Raw genomic sequence first — 17,699 nt, 5'->3', positions numbered from 1 at the left:
ATCGGAACTGATTCGCTCTCTTTGGGGTAGTTGGGGGGGGGAGGAGTAATTCTTAAAAATTAGAAAAAAATGAGGTATTTTCAAATTACGAACGGGTGATCGGATCTCAATGAGATTTGATGTTTAGAAGGATATCGTGTCTTAGAGCTCTTATTTTAAATCCTGACCGGATCTGGTGACGGGGGCGGGGAGTTGGGAGGGGGAAACCTAAAACTTGGAAAACACTTAGAGTGGAGGGATCGGGATGAAACATGGTGAGAAAAATAAACACAAGTTCTAGATAGATGATTGACATAAATGGAACGGATCCGCTCTCTTTGGGGTAGTTGGGGGGGGGTTATTTCTGAAAAATTAAAAAATGAGGTATTTTTAACTTACGAACGGATGATTGGATCTCAATGAAATTTGATATTTAGAAGGATATCGTGGCTCAGAGCTCTTATTTTAAACCCAACCGGATCTGGTGACGTTGGGGGGGGGGGGAGCTGGGAGGGGGAAACCTAAAACTTGGAAAACACTTAGAGTGGAGGGATCGGGATGAAACTTGGTGGAAAAAAAACACGAGTCCTAGATACATAATTGACATAACCAGAACGGATCCGCTCACTTTGGGGTAGTTGGGGGGGGGGATTAATTCTGAAAAATTAGAAAAAATGAGGTATTTTTAACTGACGAACGGGTGATTGGATCTTCATGAAATTTGATATTTAGAAGGATATCGTGTCTCAAAGCTCTTATTTTAAATCCTGACCGGATCTGGTGACATTGGGGGAAGTTTGGGGTGATGAAACCTAAAATGATGGAAAACGCTTAGATTGGAGGGATTGGGATGAAACTTGGTTGAAAAATAAGCAGAAGTCTCGCATACATGATTTACATAATTGGAACGGATCTGCTCAATTGGGGGGGGGGGGGTAATTCTGAAAAATAAGAAAAAATGACGTATTTTTAACTTACGAAGGAGTGATCAGATCTTCATGAAACTTCATATTTAGAAGGACCTCGTAACTCAGATATCTTATTTTAAATCTCAACTGGATCAAGCGTAATTGGGGGGGGGGGGCAGTTTGGGGGACCGGGAATCTTAGAAAATACTTAAAGCGGTGAGATCAGGATGAAACTGGATGGGTTGAATTGAAACCTGTCTAAGATACGTGACTGACATAACTGGACCGGATCTGCTCTCTTTGGTGGAATTGGGGGGGGGGGGGTAATTTTGAAAATTGAGGTATTTGTAACTTACGAAAGGGTGACCAGATCTTAATGAAATTTGATATTTAGAAGGATCTTGTGCTTTAAAGTTCTAATTTCAAATTCCGACCAGATCCTGTGACATTCAGGGGAGTTGGAGGGGAAACCGGAATTCTTGGAAAACATGAAAATTGTGGTATTTTTATCTTACGAATAGATGATCGGATCGTAATGAAATTTGATTTTTAGAAGAAATTCATGTCTCAGAGCTCTTATTTCAAATCCCGACCAGATCTTTTGACATTTGGGGGAGTTGGAGGGGGAAATCTTGGAAAAACACTTGGAGTGTAGGAATCGAGATGAAGCTTGGTGGATAGAATAAACAAATGTCCTTGATACGTGATTGACAGAATCGTACTGGATTCGCTCTCTTTGGGGGAGTTGGGGGGAGGGGTTCAGTGATTTGGCGAGTTCGGTGCTTCTGGACGTGCTAGGGCGATGAAAATTGGTAGGCGTGTCAGGGAGCTGCACAATTTGACTTGATAAAGTCGTTTTCCCAGATTCGACCATCTGTGGGGCAAAAGGGAGAGGAAAAATTAGAAAAAATTAGGTATTTATAACTTACGAGTGGGTAATCGGATCTTAATGAATTTTGATATTTAGAAGGACTTTCTGACTCAGAGCTCTTATTTTAAATCTTGACCGGTATTAAGCCTCTTATTTTCCTTTTTAAATCAATCTATTGAGCTCATACCATATGATCTCTTGGCTCTTAGCTCTTCTCGCCTCGTCACAAGTGCCATATGAGCTCTTAGCTCTTGTTCATTTTTGTCATATGTCCCCAATACTCCCTACGTCTCTTGCGAATTTTTTCGGTGATTAGAGGCTTCTTGTTCTGGGCTCTAAGTACGTTCGATATTCTTTCTGTTCAGTGTACTGGTAGTATTTTTCTCAGGCAATTGTTATCAAGTCCAAGCAATTTTCTATCGTCTGTTTTCAAAACGACTGACATCGAAGATGTAGTGAGCTCCACAGAATCGAGACATATTATGACAGTTTAACAAGTATCTGAGGCAACGCTATAGCGTTGCGTATAGTAAAGGCCATAAAGTTTCAATTTATTTAACGAACAGATTTTAACTAATTTTGAAATTCAAATTGTCTGTCAGTTCTGTGAGCCATGACAATTGACCAAAAAATGATTCAAAAATTTGAACTCGCAGGCAAGTGAGCGACTGAGACTCGTTCCTACTATATGGGATTTGCCTACTGAAAACTTCAGTTCACCTACTTCAATTTAAACGAACAAAAATTAATGCAAACGAGTGTTTGGTTACTGCCCCTTCCCTAAAAAGCAGACTACGTCATTTTCGCTTTACTAAAAACTATGTTTGTCGTGACTAATCCTTGGAAATAACTAATAAAATTAAACGGGATATATAATGATACTAATTGCTGAAGGCTCAGTAGTTCAAAATTTTATTTCACTGCAATATTTATTTTTAATTTTGTAATGTGTATAAAAGAAATATTTGTAATCTAGTTCGTTTTCAGTAAAGCGCAAATGACGCAGTACGCTTTAGACTTTCACAGTTAGGGAAGGGAGCAGTTGCCAAACTCTTGTTTGTAGTGACTTTTTTTTGTTTTTAGCTTGATATGCATGTTCAATTTAAGTTTTGCTCGTTTTAGAATTTATTTATTCATTGATATAAGTAACTGTTGCATTATGTTTTCCATGATTGCTTATGCAATTTCTGTTCGTTTTTGGGTTATTTATTCTTTAAAAGTAATTCCTGGTCGTTTTGAGTTTGAATTAATGTAGGAATTTATTTCTGCTTATCTTGTGTTTAATATGGCCTTTACTTTTCTTTGAAAAACTTCTGTTTTGGAAAGTTGTTTTTAATTAATTCTCTCAAAATGATTTTGATGCAAAATGCAACAATGACCAGCATTTTACCATTGACAATAATTATGTAGTTCACTCAGTTTAAAAACACTAACGGTATCTAAAAGTAACAAGTCATCTTTAAAAACATGCAGGTAAGTAATTGTAAAATAAAGTTTTCTTGCCTCTACGTTTTGAGCCAATACCTAAGGATACCATAGACACCAAATAGCACTAGTTCTTGGGATCTCTGTATTTCTTTTCTTTGTTATCAGAATACCCCTTACATATAGCGGAGTACCTTAGCATAAAATAAAAATAAAATAGTATGCCAATATAGACATAATATAAATTGTGCCCATAGAAAATATAAATCATCTCGAGTTTTTACATTGAATGTTATATATAGTTTCAGTCCAGTAGTACTAGGTTTTGGGGTTTGAAGTTTTGTAGAATCATTCAAGAACGAGGCAATTTCCAACTTACTATTTTCTCCAGCGTAATCCGAAAAAAACCTTTTTTTCCGTCGAATTTCAAGAGCATGAATCATGTGAATCTTGAGTCATATTACCTTGAAAAATTGAATTTACATTTACTTGGTTATTTTCACTCTTTGGTAGCTTAGATTATAGCTTATTATTGATATGGTTTATCACTTGGTAAAGGGTGTAGCTCTGTTGAAGTAGCGGTTCAACACTTCCTTCTTGTGGCCATCAGAATAAAGAATAAGGAAAGATAGGTGAAAACGGAACTTGGTCAAAAACAGAAAAAGTAAACTGGGCTGTCTTGTTAACAATTTTTTATCTGGTTATTTTAATAAAGTTTTTGTCAAACGTTCAAATAAATAAAAGCAGTAAGTAAAGGAACACTGTTAGATTTGCTTGTTGTTGTTTATTACGTCTGTGCAGCGTTCCACACAGACATACATGCCATTCTATCCGTGTTATCTTTGTCAAAATAAACCTATCATGTTTTTTTTTTCATGTTTTGAGATAAAAGGGTTTTGGTACGTGTTGTGTTTTCTTCTTCTTTACGGTTGAAATGTGGCTAACTACCCAGGAGATCAACAGAGAGAAAATTTACAACAAAGTCAGCCGAGACCTGAGCACCTATAAGAATTTTCACTGAGGGGGGGCATACATTATAAACCATCTTTACTTTCCGGACAGTGATCGTCCAAAAGTGATTTTATTCATAGCAAGTGACTCGAAATAAATTCGAGCTTCAGTGACTCCTTGTTTTTTCTTTTATCTCTATCATCCTCGGGACTCCACTAACTATGCTCGTACTCACAATTTTGATTGCAGGGGGTTGGGGGTGGGAAATGTACTTTAAGACATCAAATAGCAGAAAAGAATGCCTTTATTTTAATTTTTACATTTGTGCGGTGGCTTCTAAGCTAGTGATGCGGAAATGTTTTGAGATAAAAGAGCAGGCTCTATTGTCAATATTGTAATTAATACAACCAATATGAGGGAAGGTGGCCAAAATATTGAATCTCATGATAATGAAAATGCTGCAATGGAAGATATATTCAGATTTTATGCACTTGGCATTCGCACTCATTTAGGGACAACTCACCGACAAATGTGCGCGTGGCCAATTTTTGGCGTGAAAGTCTTCGAGGAAACGACAGTCAATCCCCGAAGCTGCGCCATGCCGACACGATGGTGGCGAATGTGGGATTTAGTATCGGTGGTGGCACGCCGCCAGGCATGCCTAAAATTTTTTGGCAGCGTGCTGCTGATTTCTCATCGGCTGCGTGCCACGGTGTGCCGATTTTTCTGATTAAAAATTAAAAAAAAATTCCCCATTTCACCAAACACATTCAACCTCAGCTTGATCTTCCTAAGGATTTTTAGCTGGTTGGCTGAAAACATGCAAGAACAATATGACAAAACAGGAATTTGTTGGGCCGTGGGGAAAGTGTTTATGTTAACCGTCGATCAGACCAAGAAGAATTCTCTTTTTAGCCACTAGACCCACGGAAACCTATGTTGTGTTTATATTTAGCATAGCATCGTTCCTATAAAACCCTGAGTTTAGTCATTTTCTTCTTGTTAATGATTTGGGCTAATGTCTGTATAAATTTCAAAGTTTGAAGTTCAAACGTCTTCTGTTCATCAAATACATACGAAAAGGAAGTGAAAAAAATATATACTAACAACAGTAAAAAACACTGTATATAAGTCAGATACCACGGCTCAACAACGCCAAAAATATAAGATCAACGGTTACAAGAAGGTTAATTCAGAGATGACACTCTGAACAAGTTTATTGCTGTCATGGATGAAAGTGAGCTTGTTCACTCTACTCGGAGCCGGTATTGATCTTTCTGCTGTCACTATCAGTCCTGTCGTGCTAAAAATCTAATCAGCTGGTGCACTTGTGGCTGGTACAGCCAGAACATGACAAGCATAAACTGCCACCTACGGGGTCTGATGTTTGTATTTTTTCCAGAAGGTTAATGTCTGGTTTTAATTTTCAAATAAATTCAACCGGTTGGCTTCGGCAGCTAACGAGAAATAATGATCAACCAAGAAATAATGGCGCCGGATGGTCAGGTTGATCTCTTCCTGTTCTTCAAGAGAATGAGCATCCTGACCGTTCATCTGTTGGGGCAATTTTTTTTATTGGACGGTTTCTCAGTGCCAGCAGACAAATAGGGCCTTTTCGCAGTTGGTTCTGATGGTGAACCAACTCCACATCCCCCTCGAAGGAAAATTCCTTTCCCCCACGAGAAATTTCTTTCTCGTGAAGTTTGTAAGACATAGTAACAAAACGGCCAAAGAGGCCAAAACTATTTTTATGAAAATAAAAGTCGCAAGTTGAGCAATTTTCAAATGACTGAAATGAATGATAGGAAAGATCTTAAAAGGATATCCGTAATAATTTATGTTCTTTTTAAGTTTTAATGTTATTACTTACTTTCAATTGGAAAAAACTTGTTTCTTTTTATATTTAATAACAACCCCAAGCCAAAGACATACAATATCTTTGGTTTATTATCACATAAAATCATATTTATGAAGCTGCTTAAGGTAAAATTAAATTTTAAGATCGGCCGGAAAATAACAAAAACAAATTATTGCTTGTATCGACCATTATTTTACAAAGTTTGAACTTTAGGGTAAAGAGTGAGGTATTGACAAGGGGGCTAACTTCCTCATATACTTAATATGAGGGGGTTTGCCCCCTCGTCAATACCTCGGTCTTTACGCTAAAGCTCGAATTTTGTTCCAATCCTTTAAGAATGACAAAGGTTGTTTAATTAGGTAAATAGCTCTTTTGAAATTACTAAAAACACTTTACCGTAAACAGCGAGGTTTTGACGAGGGGACGAACCCCCTCATCCAAACAATCCAGATTAGGGCTAGGCACCAGGCTTCTTTGATTCTCTTTTCGGTTAAGGTGCAGACTAGTTCCCCCTGATAAAACAACTTAATTCTAACTGTATATTATTCAGTTAATTGGGCCGCAAAGTTGCATAGATACTGTCATTTGTAGGGCCGGTAAAGATGCAGTTTAGTTTCCTCTATAGTGTAGGACACAGAGCCCCTACTAATAGAACTGGGATATACAGTAAGAAGTGAGTTGTTTATATTCTGCTTCTACTACACAGTATCTGTGATCTTTCCAGCCCAATTGACTGAATAATATTCAATAATAAATAAGCCATTTTATCATGGGGAACTAATCTGCACTTTTACCGTAGGGCCTCTGCGCCCTACACTACTGGGGGAACTAAACTGCACCTTTACCTTCTTTTCTTATCAACACTGAATAACCCTCCCAAATTCTTTTGTGAAAGAAATGGTCGAGTGATGAAATTTCAAGTCAAAGTTTAAGGCTACTTCAATTTCCGTGTGCTCTACTCACTTTGCAAAAAAAAAAAAAATTCATTTCTATACTAGCTCTAGCTCTTTTCCAGTTAACGTCCTAAATTGCCTAATGCTCTTTTACCTACCTTTTTTCATCCGAAAAATCAGAAAGAAAAAATGAATAGAATTTCAAAGTGGAAGGTACAATTTTTGTTTCAAGAAAAATTTCTTCTTCCTCTTCCTACGAATCGAAGTCCATGGCGAGCCCAACATGACAGTTTTTATCTTTAAGAAACAGATTAGCCGGGGTGACAGTTGAAGCCCGAAGGTCGATATCGATTTAAAAAAAAACAAAACAAAAAAAAAAAAAAAAAAAAAAAAAAAAAAAAAAAAAAAAAAACGGTAGCGTATTGGTGACTTCGGGTTCTGATGGCTGTCAATACATTTTTTTTTACAATATAATCCTTTTTATCAATTAACATGCCACTATTTACGTGGAATCCGCTCTCTTCAACCCATCAGTTCCTATCACATCCATTCTATCTAGTTGCATATTACTGATTATTAAATAGTGGTCATACTAAAGACTTGTTAGCAATACATGAACTTTCTACCAGCAGTTCTGATGGACCGTATAGGACGAAATGGATTTCTACAGATGTGCGAGAGGGATTAGGTTGTCAGATTTTTGCGTGTGTAGGTGCCTTCTACTGTATAGAAGGGTTAGATATGTTTTGTTGGACTAGTATATATTTGATCTGTATTCTCTTTTTTCTCTCAAGCTTGACTTCTACATCTCGCAAGTTTTTCTTAACATTTTAAAAAGGAATCAGAACTTGGTGAAAGTGCTTTCCTAGACTTATTATTCTCCTTTTTTTTGTAATTAATAACTTGCCATTAAATAGTGACCAATTACCTTATATAGGGAGGAAACTAAGTACGAAGTAGTAGCCTGAAGTATTCTTCAGTCTGGATGCTTAAAATGGCACGTTTGAAAACTAAGCATGGCAAGTATTCTGGAACTGTGTACTCTTCTCGAAATTCTTCTTGGAAAACCTACCTGCAAGCTGAGGAAGGTGAAAGGGGACCTAATCTCAGAGCTAGTAAGAAAGACCACTTCCCTTTTGCTTTGAAATTCAACTTTTGCCATTGACTCCCCTCCCCTAGGACTGGACCTCTGTGCACCTGAATGGAGTAGGGTTACCTTGAATTGATGCTTCTTGACATACTTCTGCCAAAACCCTCACTAATCTTGCCGTGTTACAGCTGGTATAAAATGCTGAAATTTTTTTGAAGGGAAGTGGGGGGGGATTTGATAAAACTGTACAAAGGTATTAATCACTGTGACTGTGTGTCTGGGGAAAAGGAGAGGGGTGACATAAATGGTTTTAAGGCTTAAGTATTTTCAAAAACTGTTGGCCTGTAGCACCTTACAAACGAGAAAAGAGCTAAGTTAATTTTAATTTAATTGACTATATTAATTTAATATCACCGCTTTGTTTAGTTTTTGCCTAGGCCAATTCTAGGTCCACAAACTTTTCATTTATTGATTATTTGTTCTAGGCGAACTGGAATGCCAACAGGCATTTAAAAGTCACTTCAATCGTGAGGTGGATACCTATGGGAAAATCTGTGTTGTTTCTCTGGTAGAAAAGATTGGGAAAGAGAAAATCATTGGCGATGCTTTTGAAAAGCAGATACTTATGCATGATTCACCTGATTTAGCTTATGCAGCATTTGATTTTCATGATAATTGGTAATTATTCATTTTTCGTATGAATTGGTTAAGTCTAGTCTTGTTTAATTTCTCAGCTTTAACATGAGAATTGATTGGGGGAGGGGGGGGGGGCAAACTGAACAAAAATAAACGGACGGCATTAAATATTAATAAAAATAATTTTAGAAGCAAATACAATTGTGATATTTTGGCTGAGTATGTGTCCAAAAGCGCCCCCTTTCTTCCTTGCGTCCTTGCCATCTCGGAAAAATATGTCAAACAAAAGAATGGTTGGCTCTTCTTTTTTATAAGTTCAAAAATTTTACTTATATATGTATTGATCCTTTTAACACAAAATATTTGCAGTCATTTCATTAAGTTCAGGGGGAGGGGGGTCCCCTTTCTTCCTTGCGTCCTTGCCATCTCGGAAAAATATGTCAAACAAAAGAATGGTTGGCTCTTCTTTTTTATAAGTTCAAAAATTTTACTTTTATATGTATTGATCCTTTTAACACAAAATATTTGCAGTCATTTCATTAAGTTCAGGTATGTAACATATTGGAGATTTTCCCCTAGTAAATTTTTGTATTCCCTATAAGTTTTTGCAACTTAGTAAGTATAACCACATGTACTAAATGCAGAAAAATTTACAATACGTTTGAATAATGTACCGATCATTATATTATTATATTTTATATTATGAAAATACATTGTTTTGCTTTTCATTTCTTATGTGCAAATATAAATTCGTAAATTTATCATTCGGATACTAATTAGTCTCATTTCCAACATCTTAAACCAACCTTTTATGGAGTTCTCTTAATTTTTGTTTGTTTATTGATTGTTTAACAGAAGGATCATTGGCTGTCTGCACATCAGATGTTTCGTTTATTTTTAATATTTGATGTCAGCATAGTTTCTCTCTCCTTCCTTTAGCAAATTGAATTGGGGATTTATTATTATTTTTTTTTTTTTACGAATTAATGAATTATCTGAAAGAGACCCTTTCGTTTTTTTACATACTTTTCTCTTTTTTGATTAGCCGTGGGCTTCGATTTGAGAATGTTGAACTGTTAGTCAGCGCTTTAGAAGAAGAGATGAAGGCGATGAAGTTCTCATGGATCGACAGCAAAGGAACCATTTGCGAACAAACGGGCACATTTAGGGTTAACTGTATGGACTGTCTTGACAGAACGAATGTTGTTCAGGTAATTTCATTCTTCTGTCTTTTTAAAGTCTTTATCTTGGGGGTTTTCCTGATTTGAAGCATCATCTGTCCATTGATTGTGTTCATATATTTGACTTTTATTCGTCCAATGGATTTCAGACTGTTTTTGCAAGTGCTCCCTAAAGTAGGCTCTTAGAAAGAGAAGAATAATAGGCGTAATCAGGAATCTACCTCCTCTCTCCCTCTTTCTTTGTACTAATATGGCTGCATTTCTTCCTGGAAGTACATATTGTTTTATTTTTGGATTTTAAGATTGATGAATAGAAGATAGGAAAATTTTAACGGTAAGTTTTCTGGATATAAAATTAAGTCAGCTTTTGTGCATTGCCAACGGGTTTCCCAACATTCTTGGGTCTGCATTGTAAGTCTAGCTTAAATTTTTTTTTTTTGTAAATAAAATCTGTCTGAAATTTGTGATTTTTTGTTTGTTTCATATTTAATTGTTGCACGTCAATTCTCAATTTAACTCACCAAATTTGTTCTTAGCGGCACAAGACATTTAAATAGCTCAACAGTTAATCTTAAATGATATAATGGAAGACAAATCAGTTGGAAAAAAATAAAAAAAAGGTTCACTTTTATTTAATCGGCTCTGCATCAAAATAAAGCATTGTGTTTGTGTTCATCCCATCTCAGTTCTAATTTCTGGTATTTGTTTTCGTTTTTCGATTGTCTATATAAAGAGGAGAATGCAAAAAAGTGCCTTGAAAGCTTATTTACAGTCATTATAATATTCAAGTGCTACTGAATTATGTCGAATTGATACCATGAATGTCTGAAATTGGTGAATGTTGACATTCACCCTTTTTTCTCCTTGGTTTTAGTCAGTGTAGCCAGTCAACTTTTTTTAATTTCATACAATCTTTGACGGTACCAGGTTAGGTTAGATTGGGTTCCGTTTTTAACCCACTTTTGTGATTTATAACATAATTTAACCTAAATTTAACTTTTACCATCAAAGCTTGCATAAGGCTGAAAAAGCTGATTCGCAAAGCTAATTGAATCCAAGTAGAGAAAATGGAATTTTGGACATTCCTCGGTGTATGTCATTTAGCAGATTTCGGACCTTCACAGTTATAGAATAATTTGAATTGAATCGATTTTGCGGTACAACAATGCATAACCATAGATGGTCCATAAAATGAAAGGTGACTATCCAACAAAAAAAAGAAAACCTCCGGTACCGGTCAGTATTGCTAAAACTTTGACCAATGAGACGTAGTTGTATAGTAATAAAAGCAACAGTGTCTAGCGGATTGGACCCGAGCCCTCTGAACTTACAATAAAATCCTTAGCTGTAAGTTTTAAGTCAAAGTGGGATTCAACAGGCCCTTGTTGTAGATGCAGATGATACGAATTCAGTCCTGTTCTCACTGAGGTTCAAACGAGCACGGACATCCAAGAACAAAACTATAGTTGCTAACCAGGTTTTGTTGAAAAAATTCTGCTAACCTTCCTATTATTTAGGCTGATTTTGGATGATGGACATTTTGATACCTTCTCCACTTCTCCCACTGAGGTTGGACTGTGTATAAAAAGCAGAACTGGAACCCTAGCTCATGCTTCCCACCAATCTTCCCTGGATCCAAAACCTCCTTCTGTACTTATGGAAATAATTTAGGAAAATTTTCCTTTTTCCTCTCTTCATTTTTTCCCTTTTCAAGGTCCGCAGATTAATTCCGGACTTTGAAAAGGCGCGATTCAGACATCAGCTGTCGCTGCTGACCAAGACTCTTTTAGATACAACAACCCCCTTTAATAAATACCCACGCGATTATAGTCTACTACCACTCTCCCCAAAGGGGTAAATTTTTTCCTTGGTCCACCAAAACACAGCTAAGGCATTTAATGTTTCCTCTTTTATCACATTGGGCTGATATTAAAAAGCTTCATATGATAGATATCCTGATGACAAAAATTCCCGAAGACACCAAAAGGACACAAAGGTACAAGAAAATCTTGAAAAGGCACAACTACGAAACTAACTGTCATTTTCTGTCAAATTCTCTTGAAATCTGACAACCCCATCTGATAAATGTCCTGTTTGAAATAATTCACCCCTTCCCCTTTAACGCATCCAAAAAGATGGTCCAGCTCTGGAAGCTTGAAAAGTACTAATATGACGCTACCTTTTGCTTCTCAACAAGTTTTGTCTGTAAATGGCTGTCAGTTCTGGTGGGGTTCATGTTGAAAAGATCATAGGGAACCCCTCTACTCCCAAAGGTAGGGTTAGATAGAGCCTCTCAAATATGGACAGATAGTCTGCTCTTATTTTCAACCAACTTTGGCTTAGGTGTGACCAATCATTTTTGTAGATCATCAGATGGCAAGACTTTGGGACTCTTCACTTCCGTAGAAGCTGTATCGCACGTAGACACCTAAAATACAAGTAGGACAATGACTCCTACTTCATCATGGAGTTCAAATAAGATCCTGGTTCTCAATTGGCATACTTAGTGTATTTTTAAGATCTAACGATTTGTTGTCGTGAATTTTCTGATGACAAGAATTTAGCAATCATCTCCCTTTCCACCACTTACTTTGGTTTTGGTACGAACTGCCAAAATTTAGAACTAGGACACTTCTTCTCACTTTGGGCCTGGGTGGCTCGAATTCGACAAACTTTTCGGGTAGACGGACCTTCCCTCACAGATGTCGAAATGAGTTTTGGTCCCTAAATGGCAAAATAAGTCATTTACTCTACTTCTCACCAAATTTGTTTAGATCTGATAAACCTTGTTTGATAGATGTCCTAAAACAAGAATGGTACCTCCCTATCCCTCCCCTGCGTAGTTTAGATCGAATTTTGCTTGAAATCGCGTAGCATAGGCATGATCTCACGCTTCCCGTTATATTATGGTAAGATTCGAAAAATATTACTGGTAAATGTCCAAGTGACAAGAATTTAGGAATCCTGTCGTGTAGGGTACGAGCTCCTAATAGGCACACCTGGGACCAATACTTCCCTCCATCTTTATTTAGGATCTGAAAATCTATTATGGTAGATGACCAGATCATAAAAATCTAGAGACCACTATTACCAAAAATCATAAATTGAACTCTAGCTCTTATTTCTTAGAAATTTTGACTGAAATAAATCTTTTTTTCTAAAAGTTATCTAATCAACTGAATTTAGGAACCCACTTGTCCCGCAGAGGATAGTTTTTGTCCCGATATCCAAAAGGCCTAACTAACATTTACTCTAGCATCTTGCTACGTTTCATGGAGAGCCGGTAACCTGTGTTATAGATTTTGTAATGACAAGAATTTGCGGAATCGCCTTTTACGCTCCCCCTCCGCAGGTTTCATATATAATATAGACTTCAAGCAGTACAACTAGGACAATTATTCTCATAATTCGCAAAGTTTGGATAGGATCCTACAACCTCCTCAGTCATTTTACCTCCTGACAAGACTTTAGAATACCCACCTTTTTTTCCATCCCCCAGAAAGGTTAGGTCGGTCTCTGATTCACAAAATGCATGACTATGGTTCTAGGTCTTACATCCTACCATGTTCGATTGGGATCTAACGATGCTTTTAGATAGATATCCTGGTGATAAGAAACTAGAGACACCTTTCTTCCGTTGAGGCTGGATTGCGTCTGGACACCCCAAAAGCACAACCAGAACACTAAATTTTGCTTTCTTCTCTAGTTTAAAGGTCGCCAATTTAATTTTATTGCGAGGAAGTAGAAAGGATCTATTTTCTCTGTTGGTTTTACAGAATGTGTGGGCCTCATACTTGATTGATGAATATGAGTTAAAATTCATAAAGCTGTCCAAAACTCTCACACGGCACCAAAAAGAATGATTTTTCCCAGTCCTTGAGCCAGAACCTACAGTATTTGGGTTGAAATGGAGACTTACGATCTGTGCCTGAAGCTTCTTCTACCAGCATTTTGTTTCCTTGAGCCATAGCTCTGCTTTTGAATTGAAAGAAACTCCAGTTCAAGTAGACATGCAAGCTGGCACACGTTTCAAATTTGGGGTTATAGTCAAATCTGGAAGGGCTTATGATGCGCGACGCTTTTTTTCTTTTTCACAGATAGCGTATGATGCATGCGCATTTTAAATTTTTTTTTGTAGTGCTCTCTTGCGTCTTGTATTTTTGTTCTATCTTTATTATATTTTGTTTTAGATGGCTGTATCACGTCGTGTACTTTTATTAATCCTAAGCAAATTAGGTTTAGTTCCACCAGAAGGAAAAGTTCCTGAAAGTTTATTACTGGCTCATCAAACTCTTTGGGCAAATAATGGTGATGCTATTAGCAAGCAATATGCTGGTACCAATGCTTTAAAGGTAAGTTCTTTTCTTGCTTTCTTCCCTTTCCTTTTTCTATTGGATGTGCTTGAGATTAGGATTTTTTTTTCTTTTGGATGTGCCAGAAGTACGGCTTGAGTAAGACGAAGGTCATATAGATAAACCGATAGTTTACTGTTTTTTTTTCGGCGATAAGTACCAAATATAGTGCAAATCCGACAAAATCAACAAGTTTTAAATATAGCTTAGGGCTCTATCTATTCAATAGTTTTTTAAGGGAAGAGGGGGATATGGCTAAACGGGGAGTCTCGACAGATCGAAAAAAAATACACTACAGTCTTTGCTTTTTTAACCTGTCGTCCAACAGGATCTTTGTCTAGCTTTTTGTTATTTTAAAGAGAGTAGTTACGCGAGGTAAGTGGTGCATCCACAGATTTTCTAGAGCTATGAAGTATGCGAAAGTTTGAGCTGATTCTGGACAGTTTTTCTAGCCATACCAGACCTTGAAAGTCTGGTATCCATTAGATCTGAAATGTTATTCGTCTCACGCTGGAGAGGGAGTAATTTAATCGACTCTGTCTATATTTACCACTTTTTTCCTTTTTGAAAATTTTGCTTTTATCTTATAAGTTTATTTTAACTGACTAACAGATTTTCTCAAGGGGGAATAAGTATGTTGTGATTCAATTTTGAATTGTATTTTTGTATTGTCTTGTACAAATCTCTCTCTCTCTCTCTCTCTCTCTCTCTCTCTCTCTCTCTCTCTCTCTCTCTCTCTCTCTCTCTCTCTCTCTCTCTCTCTCTCTCTCTCTCTCTCTCTCTCTCTCTCTCTCTCTCTCTCTCACTCACTCTCTCTCTTCTTTTTCTTCTTTTTTTATTTGTTCAGTTGTTTTGAGAACGAATTTGGCTCTCTCAGAACTTGTGAAGGTTTCTTTTTTTTTATTTACCTTGTTTCTATTTTATTCGAACAAGGAGTTTGATGGGTTTTATAGAAATCAGGGTAATAGGAAATACAAGTCGTAACAGGATTACAAGGTCGGAAAGTACCTAAAAAAGGTCAAAAGATAGAACATTTAGTAACCGAATTGAAGCAGGCCTTTATTACCAGCCTTTAACGGTGTCACCCATATCTTCAAGTCACAATTGGAATCAAGAACCATTGGCAAAAAGTTACTCATAACAAAGATACTTATCTCAGCTCTATTTACCGTCTTCTTATTCATAGATCCTAACGCTGTTCACAACCAAATGAGATCGTTCAGTGTCTTATCACCGTCGCTAAAGAAAGGGTGTCTTGTGTTTAGATTTATATAAATATATATATATATATATATATATATATATATATATATATATATATATATATATATATATATATATATATATATATATATATATATATAATATATAATATATATGCTCTAGGGACGGTTGAGTAGAGGTCAGACCCCGACTGTTTGGACTCTTTTTCATTGGCTGTGATTTCCGTCCATTATTTGCTACCCTACGTTTTCTCATGTTGACTGTCCTATTAAAAAGACGACTGCAAACTCCCAAAGAAAAGTTAAAGTAGTACAAGATTTCTACTAAATTTATTTTCTCTTTTTCAGGGAGACTACACTCGAACTGGTAAAAGGAAACTTGCTGGTATGATGAAAGATGGTGTCAACTCTGCTAGTCGCTTTTACATCAATCGTTTTCGGGATGCATTTAGACAAGTGGCAATCTCTATTCTAACAGGTATTTCTTCAATTTACATATGCTGTTTGACAGTTTTGGTCCCAATACTGACAAAACTCAACTTAACTCCCATTTTAATTCAATTCGAAATTTTGAAACTATCACTTCCATAACTTAACTATGTTTTCTATTTCTAATCATTAAATTCCACAAATCCCCGCATTGTTTGGGAAGTAAAATTCGGGGATAAAAATATGTATGTATGCTATCAATGCTAAAGAAAATTATTGCACGCACTACAAGGACATCTTATTGCAAATTGACAGATCTTATCCCCATTATTTTTAGAGAAGGTAGAGGCTGGGCAAAAAGGTGCTATTTACATTGAAAACCATCCTTTACACGAGACCATGTTAAAGAGTGAAATCCTAAAAACAATCACTTTAAAAAAAACAAAAAAAAACAACATAAATATAAGCAAAATTTTCAAAAAGACGGAAGATTTAAAAGATGTATTATTGCACATGGCATAAGGATATATTGTTAGGTATTAACAATTAAATACATTCTCTCCACAACCTAAATAAAGAAAGGTTCCTTCTCGGAAATTATTAATCTTACGGTTACGACTGCATGCTAGCAAACGACTGCAAAAATAGTGCTACGTTCTATATTCATTCTTGTTCTTTCGTTTTTTGAATGGATTGGATGTAATTATTTTAATCAATGAATTTAAATCTAACCTTCAATATTTACTTAATATAATAATCCACCTAGCATGCTGACTCTATATCTATGTAAAACTTATTAAGGTAAATGTTGTTATATTGTAAACTTTGATATGTACGTATTTTGTTTAACATATTTTTGTATCGGGTTCTTTAATGTTCTTGTGTCTATTTCCTTCCAAGCTACGTTTATTATTGACATTTCTTGAAAGTCAAGTCTTGATATTTGAAATTCATCATGCTATGATATTTCGAAGTCGATATTTGACATTTAAAAATCAAGCTTTTAGAGGTTTAAGTGAATATAAGCGACAAATTAAGATTATTTAGTTCGGCTCTGATTCTGCCCTCGCTGTTTGAGCATTTATTGTTCAACTGTATTATTGGTATAAATAAAAGTTATATACAAAACGAAAACTCTGTGAGTTAGAGATTCTAGAAATCCTTTGCCGTTCGAACCCCATGTTGTCCACCAACGCTACCATAGGAGTACAGAGAAGAGAGCACACTTAAGACTTTAACAATGTTCTCAGCTCACCACAGACCAAAGAAGGCTTCATTTGGGATATCCAATTGGTCACCCCTTTGTAAGTTGGCAATAGATGCCTTTAAATGATTTTGTTCAGTATAACTGTTTATTCAGTGCATGTACTATGTTGATCGTATTCATAATCAAACAACGAGGAGTGTGAATCTGAACGAAATTTGAATTTTGAACAACCTTTTGAAATGACTTATTATGCTTATTGTTGGTAACAATCTAGTGTACGGCCTCTTTTAACTAAACACTATGGCGACGAAAGAATAGTTGTATACGAATCTCTATTAAACACAGCTTCCAAATGTAATGATTGCTACTATAATAATTGCTTTGATTTTTTTGTGGATATATTTTTTTAAGTTTGATTATTTCGCATTATGAATCTACTGTAGATGAGAAATAAGTAGAATAAATAGTGTCAGAATAGATACACCTTTATATGTAGTCTAGGACCATTGTCACAGTGACAATCATTCAATTTAGAAAGAGTATTGAATCGGAAATTGAATGGCACTACTCTTTAGTTATGATAATGTTTAGTTCGGAACGGGTAATGCAAAAGGGTTTTAACTTATTGTTTATCGGTAGTTTTGCATGATTCTTGAAAAAATTTTCGTTCTCAAAGTTCTATTGGAATCTCGCTTG

The 17,699-nt window shown here is 36.1% G+C and overlaps 3 protein-coding genes and 1 long non-coding RNA gene across 5 annotated transcripts in view; 3 read left to right on the top strand and 1 right to left on the bottom strand.

The window, feature by feature from the left end:
• The window catches only part of LOC136030462 (uncharacterized), a 417,595-nt gene that overhangs the window by 138,674 nt on the left and 261,222 nt on the right, over positions 1–17,699 (bottom strand). The window lies entirely within an intron of this gene.
• The window catches only part of LOC136030498 (uncharacterized), a 238,872-nt gene that overhangs the window by 46,959 nt on the left and 174,214 nt on the right, over positions 1–17,699 (top strand). The gene's annotated exons all lie outside the window — the stretch shown is intronic.
• The window catches only part of LOC136042387 (uncharacterized), a 250,361-nt gene that overhangs the window by 107,625 nt on the left and 125,037 nt on the right, over positions 1–17,699 (top strand). The gene's annotated exons all lie outside the window — the stretch shown is intronic.
• LOC136042484 (phosphatidylinositide phosphatase SAC2-like) overlaps positions 1–17,699 on the top strand; it is a 62,092-nt gene that overhangs the window by 17,856 nt on the left and 26,537 nt on the right. Inside the window, exons 4-7 of the mRNA XM_065727476.1 lie at positions 8,461–8,653; positions 9,657–9,822; positions 13,983–14,144; positions 15,716–15,845. Coding sequence (XP_065583548.1) covers positions 8,461–8,653; positions 9,657–9,822; positions 13,983–14,144; positions 15,716–15,845 — 651 coding nt within the window. The remainder of the gene's footprint in view (positions 1–8,460; positions 8,654–9,656; positions 9,823–13,982; positions 14,145–15,715; positions 15,846–17,699) is intronic.

Source organism: Artemia franciscana, chromosome 1 (genome assembly GCF_032884065.1).
Source record: "Artemia franciscana chromosome 1, ASM3288406v1, whole genome shotgun sequence".
Lineage (NCBI taxonomy): Eukaryota > Metazoa > Arthropoda > Branchiopoda > Anostraca > Artemiidae > Artemia > Artemia franciscana.
This window is presented reverse-complemented; position numbering and strand designations above follow the sequence as displayed.